At 35.1% G+C, this 15000-nt stretch overlaps 1 protein-coding gene across 13 annotated transcripts in view; it reads right to left on the bottom strand.

The window, feature by feature from the left end:
• The window catches only part of LOC106873878 (uncharacterized), a 383411-nt gene that overhangs the window by 109931 nt on the left and 258480 nt on the right, over positions 1 to 15000 (bottom strand). For 4 of the 13 annotated variants that reach the window (XM_089338413.1, XM_089338414.1, XM_089338415.1 and 1 more), the window contains one exon: positions 6287 to 6376. The exons of the other annotated variants lie outside the window; for them this stretch is intronic. In XM_089338413.1, coding sequence (XP_089194539.1) covers positions 6287 to 6376 — 90 coding nt within the window. The remainder of the gene's footprint in view (positions 1 to 6286; positions 6377 to 15000) is intronic. 13 annotated transcript variants of the gene reach the window in all.

Raw genomic sequence — 15000 nt, 5'->3', positions numbered from 1 at the left:
TATATATATATATATATATATATATATATATATATAATTTTTATATAATTTTAGTCCACGGGCCTCCAATACTACTCTTGCAGCGCATCAGGGAAGCACGGGGATGCACAGATACAGCAATGCAAAAACATATTTGAACATTGTAGTGATGTGCGGAAGTAATAGCGCGCGTCACTTTTGCATAGCGCTCTCGCTTTCGTCACCCTGAATCCTTCATGTTACTAATTAATAATAAATGTTCCTAATTTAGTTATAAATCCAACATAGATGAGGTTTGGGTGTAACTCGACGAATTCGATTTCAGTTCTTTATGTTATCGTATTTTGTCGTCCATGGATAAATGAAAGATGAAATTTATTTTTTACTGGATTTGAACTGAAGATTAATATTCCTAATGATGTGTTCTTGAAGTGCCGCAAGGGAATTGTACGATGGCTATTACAAGAAGAAATCTCAATGCCATGTCAGATTCCATTAATTTTCTTTTTAAATTTGGACATCAAAGAAACTCTCATAAGGGCTCTGACCGCACAGGAAATGGCGGAATAAATAGTATTGGCGTAAAAAATAGGAAAAGAAATAAGACCACCATCATCTGAGTTTGCAAGATTATTTGAGCCAATGATGGAACCTCGACGTTTCCGAAAAATATGAATAAAATAGCATACAGGAGTGGCTGTGTGGTAAGTAGCTTGCTTACCAGCCACATGGTTCCGGGTTCATTCCCACTGCGTGGCACCTTGGGCACGTATCTTCTACTATAGCCTCGGGCCGACCAAAGCCTTGTGAGTGGATTTGGTAGACGGAAATTGAAAGAAGCCTGTCGTATGTATGTATATGTATATATATATGTATATATATGTATGTGTGTGCATATGTTTGTGTGTATGTTTTGTCCCCCACCAACATCGCTTGACAACCAATGGTGGTGTGTTTACGTCTCCGTAACTTAGCGGTTCGGCAAAAGAGACCGATAGAATAAGTACTAGGCTTACAAAGAATAAGTCCTGGGTTCGATTTGCTCGACTAGAACGCGCTGCTGTAGCATGGCCGTAGTCAAATGACTGAAACAAGTAAAAGAGTAAAAGAGTAAAGAGTATACAATCGTCCCTTAAAATTATACGCAGAATAAGCAATACGTATTTATTAACAAAAGAATAGGTTGTATTTGGTATGTCTTGGAATACAACAACAAGAGCAAATGATGATAGCAGCAGGAACTGAAACATGAGTATGATGCAGTAACAACCGTTAGAATGATATGAGGCAAACAAACATGGCGTACGAGAACCCGATCCGTTATAAATAATCTTCAAATTTCTCTATGGCCAAACAACATTTCCTTCAAAAAAAAAAAACATAGTTTTGATAGAACAGACCTTGGGTGAGCTATACACGAAAATATGACATGGAGTTCATGGATTGAGATACGTAGGTTATGGAAGTTGCTCCATGAAGATCAACATGGTGCTGCAAAATATCTACAAAAATAACAGTTATGTTACCTTCGCTGCAAACTTTGCTATTACTGCTTCTTCTACTCCTCCTCCCCTCCCTCCCTCCTCCTTGCCCTATTACTAGCACTACTACTACTACTTACGACTACTACTGATGATGATGATGATGATAATAACAATAATAATAATGATAATATTAGTAATAATAGAAGCAAGAAAGGAAGCGTGCCATTGTTTAAAATTTAACGATACATTCAACATACTCATCATCATCATCATCATCATCATCACTACTACTACTACTACTACTACTACTACCACCACCACCACCACCACCACCACCACCACTACTACTACTACTACTACTACCACCACGACCACCGCCGCCACCACCACCACCACGACCACCACGACCACCACCACTATTACTACTACTACTACTACTACTACTACTACTACTACTACTACTACTACTACCATTATGATGATTCTTATTATTATTGCTGTTCTTATGATCAACATCATAATATGCTAAAAATATGTACAGTGCTATCCGGCAAGTTTGCTTAATCTCATGCATGAATCTCTTTTCTATTAAGTCAATCTATAACTTCTCTATAACAGTGTTATATACATACATGCATTCACACACACACACACACACCTACACACACACACACACACACACACACACACACATATATATATATATATATGCATCCGCGTGTATACACATACTACATAGACACATAGACTCGCCCACATATATGTATGTAGGCGTATATGCATGCATATCTACAAGAATGCCTCTTGGCATACATATAAATGTCGTACGAATGCATACAAATATAAATGTTTTTGAAATGCGTATATTCAAATTGAATTGTTTAATGCTAACGATTCCGGTGTGAATGTTTCTTGAGTCAGCTTTTGTGTATGCTAATTTTCCCCACTTATGAATATTGTTCTAAAGTTCGTCAACGCAGTTTGTATTTACATACACATAAGTAGCCATTTTGAGAGGTAATTCCGACTTGTTCTTCGCTCAAATGCTACTTCTATATACGCTTAATATCGATATTATAACCAATAAAAGTTGTCCCATGTCAATTGATGTGTTATTTGATAAACGCTTGTCCTGAATACAATTACAAACTGAAGAATAATATAATTACAAGAATAAACGGTAAGCGAAATTATTGAATTCAACTTCGGTGACAATTCTATCACAGGGCAGAATATAAATGAATGTGCGCCGTTTACAAAAGAATATCTTTTAAATTTCCTCCCATGTTTATATTTATTCGAATGTAACCAATAAGAGACGCTTATAAACAATGACAAGGATATGCACATTCATCTAATCAGTATACAATTGCCCCTAGAAAAGACTTAAGAGTACAATCGACATATGTGGATGTGATCTGCGTTGATGATAATCTTCTCGCAAGTTTTTCAGTTTCTAGCTATCAGTTTAGAAATCGTGTTCTTTATTCTTGTAGTTAGTTACGCGGCTGCTATTATATTTCATCAGATAAACAGAACAAATGGATTTTCACGGAAAAATCTATTGGGATTTCGTCTAGTAAAAATTCTATGTTGGCCACAAAGTCAAAATGTGAATAATCAGAGAAGCCGATAGGAGTAAATGACATATATACACACACACAATCACATACAGACACACATACACAAATACAAACGCACACATATAGACATACACATATGTGTATGCACAGATGTACATATATATAAATGTGTGGCTTTATGCATATATATATATATATATATATATATATATATATATATATATATATATATATATATATATATATTTGAAAATCCTACACGACTAGGTGAAAAGCGCTTTATTTAATATGTGACATTATATATATATTATATTATATATATATTATATATATATTATTTAATATGTGACATTAATAAAAATCTGTAAATGTACAAAGATCCAGATTTCTGAGTACCTTAAATTTTTTTCTATATACTTTCTGTACATCACCTCCAAACCTTCAAATATATATAAATATATATATATACAGACATAAATTTATTTCTCAAACGCGTGATAATGCTATAAATAGCGAGATCAGGATAAATTATCCATTTATTGCAAAAAAATACGTTACTGGCCAGTCATGAGACTCGAACTCACATCTCTGTGATTACGCGTGAAGTGTTTTACCATTAAACTAAACTGTTCAGCAACGAATTCTTCTGCAATTTTTGAACTTATAAATTTAGATTCATAAGACGCTAACGTTAAATTCAACTTTACGATGAAAGTAAACAAAGTTTATTCTTTTTTTTAGAAGCGTTGAGATGTACTGTAAGACAGAAATAAATTTATTTCTCAAACGCGTGATAATGCTATAAATAGCGAGATCAGGATAAATTATCATTTAAGACATACGTTTCGGGTTTGCCTAATATATAACAGGCAGCGCATCGAGTGGGTAAACTTTCCTCAGTTGCTTTAAATGAGGAAGTTTTATGTAATGGATGCATTGCTTATAATATATTACACACGCCTGAACCGTTTGTATTAAATGACTCCAAAATACCACGATTTGATTCGACTTCATTTCTTCGTATACACACATAAATTACCTTCATACATAAATGCATACACATACACTCATACAGACACTTATACACATGATCACACGCACACACATACACACACAACACACACACACACACACCCACAAACACCCACCCACATATGCACGTGTGTGTGTCTGTGTCTCTGTGGGTTTGTGTATGTGTATAGGGAGAAACGAGGAGGGGTTTAATAGCAAACATAATCGGGAAATCAAAAAGAAAAGTCGGAAAAAATAACATACATATCTACTGTGCTATAACGATGAAAGTTTACACACTCTATAGAAATTTCATACAGTGATTCTGTAAAAGTCACAAGAACGTGATGTTACTGACAGTTCATGCATTGTTGGCCGTTCACCACCATGTAAAGTTTCACTATTGTTATTTAGAAATATGTCAAACTTTGTACGGCAAAATAGATTTTATGAATACATAGATTATTTTTCTCTTATTGTTTATTCCTTTGATGATAATTTCAACGTATATAAAGCTACGTTTATTTAAATGTTAAAAGGTCTAAAAAGGCCTATAAGGAGAAGAAGAAGAAGAATGGCAAAGAAAAAAAGAAATGTAATAAAACAATACACAAACAATTTCCACAGCTAAAACAACAAAAGTACCACTGCAAGAAAAAAAAAAAAAGCAACAAGCGTAGTATCATCATCATCATCATCATCATCATCATCATCATCATCGTCTTCATCATCATCATCAACATCATCATCATCATCGTCTTCATCATCATCATCAACATCATCATCATTATCACATTCAGCATCATCATCATCATCATCATCACAAAGCAGCGAGCTGACAAAATCGTTAAACACGCCGGGCAAAAATACTTAGCGCTATTTCGTCTGCCGCTACATTCTGAGTTCAAATTTCACCGAGGTCGACTTTGCCTTTCATCCTTTCAGGATCGAGAAATTAAGCACCAGTGAAACAATGGGGTCGATGTTTTTGACTTTTCCTCTCCACTAAAATTTATGGCCTTGTGCATTTAGTAGAAAACAGGTAAAAAAAAAAAAGAAAGCAAAGAAAATGAAGGGAAAAAAGGAGAACATTCACAGTGACAATGCCGTTCTCAATACGTTTGCATTTCTTGCATTGATGGTAAACCAGGGAACATCCACAATAAATTTTCAGTTACATTTTTAAGCATTCCAAGTGCCATCCAAGATCAATTACACATTTATTGAAACCCTCTGCTTGACCTCTATCAACAAGTGAGAACGAGGAAGTAGTAAGAAGCAGTCTGAAACATTGCATTTATTTCCAGCATGCTCTGCCAGAAAAATAGAGAAGGAAAAAAACAGGGAGATAATCTTGAAATAGAATACTAACGATCGCACACGTTCAAGCTGCGAAACTGCTATCGAGTTAAGCATCCACGTCACCCAAATATGGACACTCTACTAACATGCATTGAATGCCTTCTCTAGTTCCATTTGTAAGTACGTATACACACCCACACACGTAGTATCAAACACATATTCCAACACAGAAACATACATGAAAATGCATATATATACATGTGTGTGCTTGTCTGTGTGTGTATGTACCTGGCATTTGGAAACTGAAGAATTCCTACATTATCCTTATTGAAGACATCCAAATAGGAGAAGAAAAAAGCAAAAATGGTAACGGGCCCATACGTGATTGTGTTTGTCTGTGTGTGTATGTACCTGCTTGTGCAATTGTAGTTATATGTATGTTTGTGTGTATAAACGCGGTGTGTGTGTGAAACTGTTATCTCAAAGAAATAAGAGTACCCTTAAATGTACAGGTACTGGATATCAGAAAGTATGAAGGTATTATGAAAGAAACCGTAACTAACAACAGCATAGAAATAAAAACACGTTAAACATACGACATAGAAAGAGAAACTAACAAATTGAATGTACAATATACGAAGAATTGATGGCATTTGGAAACTGAAGAATTCTTACATTATCCTTATTGAAGACATCCAAATAGGAGAAAAAAATGCAAAAATGAGCATCGAATGGTAACGGGCCCATACGTGATTCAATAATATTACCAGAAAATGTCAGAACTAATATAAACATACAGCAAGAGGGATCTAATTGAAATTATCTCAATCCACAAGAAGAAAAAAAAGTGTCACGTTCAGCTTCAATGCCAATAATAAGAACGTAAAAGAACCTTATGAATCGAAAGAATCAGGCATTGAAACATACCTTTGATCATCTGATAAAGCTATCAACGTTGAACATTCCCAGCTAAACCACATGGAATTAAAAGCACCCATGCCGAAAATGAATTTCCGCCTATAAAAACAATGAAGTAATAAAATTATCTATGAGGTATTTGAAAAGAATCAAAGCGCAAATATGTCGATTTATCACATATAAAAGCTATTTATCGTGCTACATGTACACTGCTATATTGAACGTCAGAATATGTAAGTGTATATCCATAATGTAGTATTTGTGGAAGGACTGGTGATAATGTAATATGTTTATAAAAAAAAGAGAGGAGATATTGACATAAAAAATGCCCTTCTAAGTTTTGTAAGGTATACGTTACGAAGAATAATATATATATATATATATATATATATATATATATATGAGACAAGAAAAATAACAAATTCTTAACGCACTTTGAGGTTATTCACAATACTTCGTGTAAAATGAGCAAACATACATTCAATCGTTGTACATTTTTGCAATATGTAAGATGCTTTTTGTAGAAAATGTTGTATAGCCATGAAACAAGAAACAGTTTTGTTTGGAAATAGATGAAAAATAAAGAAAAGCGTGAATTACGGAAGGTACTAATGGAAGAAATTACAGCAAAAATAAACATAGATAAATATGATCAAACAAGGACGAAAGAAAATCTTGTAAGAATCCTGGAGAGTAATAAACGGAAATTATATTAATATATTCGAATAGCAATGCGAAGGGGGAATGCTTACAGTAAAAGCCAATTGTTGATAATCTCGAAAACTTCACAATAAAGGAAATAGACGTGTTTTGATGTATAGAAGTATGTGTTGTTCTGTTTTGGTTATTAAGAGTAGACGCAAGAATTTATTTATTTTTTTACTGCATCACCCAAGATCGAAACATATTTCTCCATCAAATAGACTAAATTCAAACAACAGATGTAGTACATATCTCTTAAAATCTAATCATGTTCTAGCTTTAATAGTTGAAGGTAAAAATTATGTTCATATAAATATACAATAAGAGGATGAGTAATGTAGGTTGCATGTTATATAAGCATAGAATGAAATACATGAAAGGCGGCATCTGATGATGATAAAAAGAAATAAGAATATGACCCTTTCTCTAGATAGAGAACTGTATATGTTTATGCAAAAGCAAAGCAACAAGATAGAATAAGCAAATATTGAATACAATACCTCTAACGTAAATAATAGAAATCTCTAAGTAGAAACCGGGATATAAATAAAACCGAATAAAGAAATAAAATTCCGAATAAAAAGTGTCTATTGATAGTAACAAATATATGGCATTAATATTGATCCCACCTATGTCTTAGACAGTCTGAATTTTATATTGAAGTAAGAAGTCTGATGCATGCCGCATTCTTCGCTAGCATGACAATAATGGAGGGAACTTTTAAGATCAAGAATCCGCCAGGCCAGTGGTTCTCAAACACTGTTTACCTATGGAACCCTTAGGTTCTTATTTTACTCGGTAGGACCCTCATAATCATACGCTGTTTAAAAAATATCCTATATTTAAATGATATTAGGAATTGTATTTTTAAAAACAACTGTTAAAAGCGCGAATGTATTGTAGAATTATAAGTAAATTATTGCCCATAAATTTTGAAAATATAATCTTTTATGGATAACGAAGAGACATATGGAACCCGGCTGAGAACCACTGAATCTTGGCATTAAAAACAAAACAAATGAACAAAAATTACACAAGAAGGAAACAAATTCGAATCTACGGTTCTGATTACGGCATACATATAAAAAACTAGAAATGAAGAGTAGATTTTCTCTGTTTTGGAAAACAGTGAACTAATATACTGTGGAATATAAGATTTATTATGGGACAGCTTAATATACAACCGATAGCAACATTGTCCAATACGTTTTAGCACAATTCATTCGTTTGACATAATGTCCAGCATATGTTGCTGCGCTGATGATCAATTTGTTCCTTCCGTCTTTTAGGCCCTGGACTATAGCTTCTCTTCCAACTACACCATTTATATACTTATTGGGGCCGAGAATACACACGGATGAATTCCTCCCGACTCACAATATTAAGATTGTGCGAAATATCGGGATTAAAAACAAAAGCTGGTGTACTGCAATATTGGTTTCCAGGTTCGGCACAGGGTCAGTAAAATTTGGGGAGGGCATAAGTCGATTACATCGACCTCAATACGCAACTGGTAGTTATTTCATCGAGCCCCCCCAAAAAGGATGAAAGGCAAAATCGACCCCAGCGGAATTTGAACTCAAAACGTAAAACCTTACGAAATGCATCTAAGCATTATGCGCGGCGAGTTAATGATTCTGGCATGTAATCGCCTGGGTTTAATGAGATATTGATATCAAAATATCTGCACAAGGCCAGACATTTTGCGGGAGGAGTAAGTTGATTACCTCGACACCAATGCTCAAATGGTAATTATTTTATCGACCTGGAAATGATGAACGCCAAACTTAACTTAGGCGGAATTTGAACTTAGAACATTAAACCAGGCAGAATATCACTAAGCCTTTTTGCGAAGCACGTTCGAGATTCGACCAGCATGCTGCTTTGGTGTACTGTAATATTAAAATAGAAAGAATAATTTTTCTTCTTCCTATAACTTACTAATTAGAAAAATAATGTTTAATTACACTGAAAATAAATATCTAAGCAATAAATTTGAAATGACAACGAAAATAAAAAATGGAATAGATTTGAGAAACACAAGGAAAGCTGTTGGAAACAAGTACATGTTTGCAACGGATTGTGGCTTAATTTTACACACATGAACAAAACATATTCTGTGGGGGATACGACTTGTTCCAAAATACAACCATCTTCTGAATGTGAGAGGTAAAAGGATATATGAGTTCAAATTTATGGGCTCATTGTAATATTTTGTGGGAATATTAGTGTTATGAGCATAGAGTAGGCTAGAGAAATCTTAGTAAAGCTATAGTGGGAAGTGACAATTATGTTCACCCTCAGTTCAGATACACATATTTCGTAGATGTTAATCATAATATCCCGAATTATTCAAATCATTATGATGTATCTATATTCTTTGATAATTATATAGAACGTACTATTGTTCAGTGAGTCTGATAAGGAAAACAATTAAAAGATAACAGATAAAAGGTAATACAATGCATGCCTTACGTATAAGTCCATAAAGTAATACAGCTAGTATGAATAGTGAAGCAGAACGCAATTTGTGAGAAACGCTAATTGAATTTCAATAATTATATAGCCATTACATGAAGTCAGGCCAGAGTGGAGGCCGTGAGTTGATATTCTTAAATTATAAAGTTTGGACACGAATGAAATAAATAGACTTGCACGAGTTATATATAAATGATATGCTTGTCACATGCGTCAAGGGAAGATGAGAAAGTTTGTTCCACACTGTAATATCGAAGTGACAGTAAAGTTTCAAAGTTCATCTCTAAGCTATACGAAGATCTGGATTATCTATTCAAAATCAATTAAAAGAGATTGCATGAAGATTAAAGTCTGCATTAAATACACAATGTTCGATTCATAAATATGTCCTATTAAATAACGGACCATAATGGCAATGCCATATATACTTTAGATATTACCTGCAGCTCACCAATTGGCAGTCGGGGAAATGTGAAATCGCCATTGAATAGACAACATTATATTCAACATTAAATATGAATAACACAAATTCTAATATACAGTAAATTTGAAATGCACGCTGCAACACAAATACTATTAAATACACGAAAGCAACATTAATTTTCACATAAATGAAACTAAACTTATTATTTACTATCTACAATAGAAACATCGTATTTATAAAATCATTATGTATTATGACAAATATGTGTGTATGCGTGGTGAGTGTGTGTGTGTGTGTAACTTATGTATGTATGCATGTATATTTGCATGTATGTATGAATGGATGTATATTAATTCCAGCGGTTATATTTACAAAGAAAAATATTTGCATGCAAAATATTTGATATAATATCCATAAGTGTGGTAGCAATGAATTCAGTAGTTGCTTGAAAATACAGGGTAATATTTTATGGTGTTTACCTAATTAAATCTGAGCTGCTGTTAAGACGGATGTGTGACAACAAAATTGAAAACAAAAGTTACATTGAATACGTTCGGTAAGATTTATTAACTCAAGTAAATTTGATGGACATTTGAACTTGCTATATATAGGGATTTATACTGATTTGTGTAGCTAGTAGGACTCGAAACGATTTAAACATAGTGCAACGGAAGGATCCAGTGAGAAGGCGCAATCTAAGCTAGCGCCTGTAGGAGGGTGCACAAATGGGAACGGGGTGCCTACCACTTGTGTCCTTGGCTTGGCTGTCGGTGTGACTCATGATCTGTGAAGTTCCCTGGTTAACCCTAGGTGAATACCCTTATTTGGAAATTGAATTATAATTTTCTTGACTATTATTCATCATGTTTTACTTCTGTTCATTTGTACTCACAATCTTCATTTTCTTTCTATTGTCCTAAATGTTTTCACGTTCCATGTGTCCTATATATAATAAATATTATTGCTGTCAATTTTATGGGGGGGGGGATTGATAGTACAGCAGATACATTTGATCGCTTGAAACAAATTAGTGGAATGCTACTACATGGAATAAAGCAACACGAGACAAAGAAAATGCTTTTCTCTATAAACAAGGAGTCAACAATTTATTCTGATAAACAGACCTCAGATGACAACATAGCAGAAATGTTCAGAGACAAAAAAAAAAAAAGAAAAACAATGTGAAGGCAGAATTACAAAATATATTAAAGAAGAAATAGAGAGAGAAACTACTACGTGATCAATACTCTGCAAGGCTTGGCAGAGAAAGTGTGAGCCTAAGTGAAAGTCAGAAATGGCTCAAAAGCTCTGGACTAAAAGCTGAAAAAAGGACTGATTCTCGAAGCACAAGACCAATGCCTGACTGCAAACAACTATAAAAGGAAAATGATAAAAACAGGCTCTAACATCAAATTCAGAATCTGCAACAAGCATAATAAGACAGTTAACTCCATTATGTCTGGTTGCCTAGTCTTTGCCAAATGTAATTATATATACAGATACGACCGAGTAAGTAGTTATATGCCCTGGACAATATGCCAACGCTATAACATTAACACTGACAATAAATAGTATAAACATGTGCCAAACAAGATATAAAACAAAATTCAGGTCACAATCATCAGGGGGGATATACCGGTTAAAATCGACAAAGAAGTAAAAGCTAGTCGCCCCGACATAATAATCAAGGATTGAGTAAAACACCTCCATGTTGATAGACATCGTAGTCACTTCTGATTAAAATATTACTGTCCAAAAAGATGTGGGACATGCGGGTGAAAGCAATAGCAATAATACTTGGAGCATTGGGAATGATAAAAAAAAACATATGTACAAAAACATAGACGCTATATCTGGATCCTCAAGCAAACAATAGCCCTGTTAGGAACAGCCCACATTCTAAGCAACACACTATCAATTCAATAATACTACCGAAACAAAAGAACCCACAAGCACCACAAGACACTCTTTACAGCAATTATCTGGTGAAATAAACTTCCACCAGAAATCCTTAAAAAACCAACGCATTACATACACAAAACACAACATAAGCAATAATACAAGAAAAGACAGCACTACACCTCAGGAGATAAAACTGACCCAATACAATACTCCTATCAAGTGAAAAGAATACAAAACGCTGCACACATCCCAGCAATAGGGAGGTCTATCAGGTGATGCAATAGAAATTGGTCTGAAAGTACAAAATGTTCAACAACAACAATAATAATATGAAAAAAGTGAAAGAAATACAATCCCTTAAAATTGGAAATGGGGAAAAATTGGAGTATGAAAACGCTGAAGGTCGTGCCTGGAATAATCTGTGCAGCAGAAACTGATGCAGCAATGATAGATAAATGCTTGAAGAAAATTGGAATACAACGTCGTGCCTCAAAGATTAATTAAGGTTAGTGGATATATAAAGTTACTGGTAGTAAAACCACTAAGCAGATAAATTCTACCAGGTATAAGAACAAACCTGAGTCAAATCAGGACAAAAATAATCAACGTATATTGAAAGTGGCCTGTATGGCTTTATCTAATCTGGCTTTGTAACACCATACTTATTTTGCTTTGTAACCCATCCTCTTTTCTTCTCTTTTTCTCTAAAATTCTTTTTATCTCTCTTTCTCTCTCTCTCTCCCTCTCTTCATTTTATTTTTTACTTCTAATATAAATATGTAATCATTACAACATCAGTAAATAAACTATGTGCACGATTACAGCTCAACAATTTTCAATAACATTCGATGTATTGAATAAAATCTTGCCTACAAGGAATAAAATGTGGGGATTAAAGCCGATTAACTGGATTAGATGAAATATATATCAACTTAAGAACGTCGGTAAGCTTTCCAGTTACGCTCGCGGGATCCATTATTTTCGAATGTGATTATAATTCCACGCCATCCGAGAAGTCGTCACAGCATTTGAGCTATCTCTCCTGATTGTTTTGTTTGCAGCAGTAATTCGATTCTCAAAATTTTATATAAGTTCATCGTTATCCTACAGTTTATATATTCGTAAATATGTGATAACAGTGTAAAAGCAATGAACCCAGTGAGCAAGATTCACACAATTTGGCTTTATATATATTGTTTATAATCCATTTATAAAGCAATTGATTCAAGCTATTTTGTATGTACAGAGAATAAATATATAACCTCACACACACACACACACGCACACACACACACACACACACACACACACACACACACACACACACACACACACACACACACATATATATATATGTATATACATGTACAAGAACGCAAAAATAATATGTATACACAGAGATGTATGCACAAGTATACACATATGTATATGTCCACATGTTCCTTATACAGAATAAAGAGAGTGAGTTTATGAATGCCATTTTAATATGAAATTCATGAAACTTGATCACCCGCGGACACATGTGCTACACATAATACAATACTTCCTATACGGCAACAAAAGAATGCTGTATTAGTCCAACAACGATGAGCGCCAATACAAAATAATATTCATGCTTGAGATTTCAAAACTACATATTATAAATGCGGTGCATAATATCACAAGTATCTGAATCAGCTTACCTAACGTGAAGATATTAATTGCACTTTGTGGTGATTACTGAGCATTTGGAAATCTAATGAACACCCTCCCCCGCCAAAAAAAAGAGAGAGAACAACTCAGGAAATCAGGCGAGTTAATTGAATACATGTAATTAAGCCTAACTCATATTTATACATCCAGTTTTCTTCAATGAATTATATATAAATGTAATCTCTCTGTTCTATTTCCAGTGTGGCTGTGTGTGGGATCAGAACTTGCTTACAAGGCATGCGATCTTCGGTACAGCCTCTCAAAGCGAGCAACCTTGGGCAACTGTGTTCCACTATAGGACCGGGCTGATCAAAGTCTTGTGAGTAAACTCTTTACAAGAAAACTGAATGACCGACACACACACTTACACACCCATGCACATACATACATCTATATACATACGTATGTAGATATATATAAATACATATGTGTGTGTGTGTGTCTTATTGGATTATTTCTGGATACAAATCTAGGATTTAAGTAATGTCTCCAAAAATATTTAGAAATCAGAGAACTGTTTATTGTCATTGATGTTTACATCATTTCAAAGTCTGAACATTTATCTATTTTTCCACATAATCGCCATTTCTGTCAATGCATTTTTGTAGGCGCTGAGGCAGTTTTTGTATGCCCATGTTATACAAGCTCACCGCCATGTCGTTCAGGAAGCGTTGAACCACATCTTTCACCACATCGTCGTTATTGAAGCACGTTCTGGCCAAACGTTCTTTCAGCTTAGGGAACAGGTGGTAGTCACTGGGTGCCAAGTCAGGACTATAAGGTGGGTTGCTGTATATGGTCTTCTGTGAGTATACGTGGGACCCATCTTGCGCACATTTTTCACTCAGAACCCTATGAATGGTGCTTCGGGAAACCTCAGGAACTAAAATGCGCAGATTATCCAGAGTGATCGGCAGATTTTCACACAGGTCTTGCTCAACCTTCGTGACTGTCTCGTCGGAAATTGAAGTCCACCCGCTTCTTCCTTCCTCATGAATTTCAGTACAACCAGCCGCAAACTCTGTACACCACTTGCGGACGTTTTTGGCATCTATGCATGCCTCACCACACACCTCCGTTAATTGGCGATGAATTTCAATCCGTTTAATGCACTTTGCGTCCCAAAACTGAATAACTGCGAGATCTTCACACTTGGCGGTAGCGTCAATCGGGAGTTCCATCAGATGCAACTGCCAAGCCAAGACCGAGCGTGATAGCGGGGCGCACGCAGGGGCTGGATCAGGGGCAGGAGCAGTGGCACGAGATGGGGCACGAGCAGGGGCACGAGCAGGGGCACGAGCAGGGGCATGCTCAACAAAAACATCAGTGTTGCCAATAGCGGCACGCACAGTTTGCCTGCGTCCCCAGTTCTTTGGAGACATCATCTTTGGTATTACCCGCGTATATAGAGATCTTAAATTGCCTTGCTATGAAAAGTAACTATTTATCCCAGGGATGGACAACTTTTCACCAACAGGGGGCTGCATCTTACCATTTCAGGTGGCCAGCATGGGAATAAAAACCT

The sequence above is a fragment of the Octopus bimaculoides genome, chromosome 20, assembly GCF_046866305.1.
Source record: "Octopus bimaculoides isolate indiv1 chromosome 20, ASM4686630v1, whole genome shotgun sequence".
Classification (NCBI taxonomy): Eukaryota; Metazoa; Mollusca; class Cephalopoda; order Octopoda; family Octopodidae; genus Octopus; species Octopus bimaculoides.
This window is presented reverse-complemented; position numbering and strand designations above follow the sequence as displayed.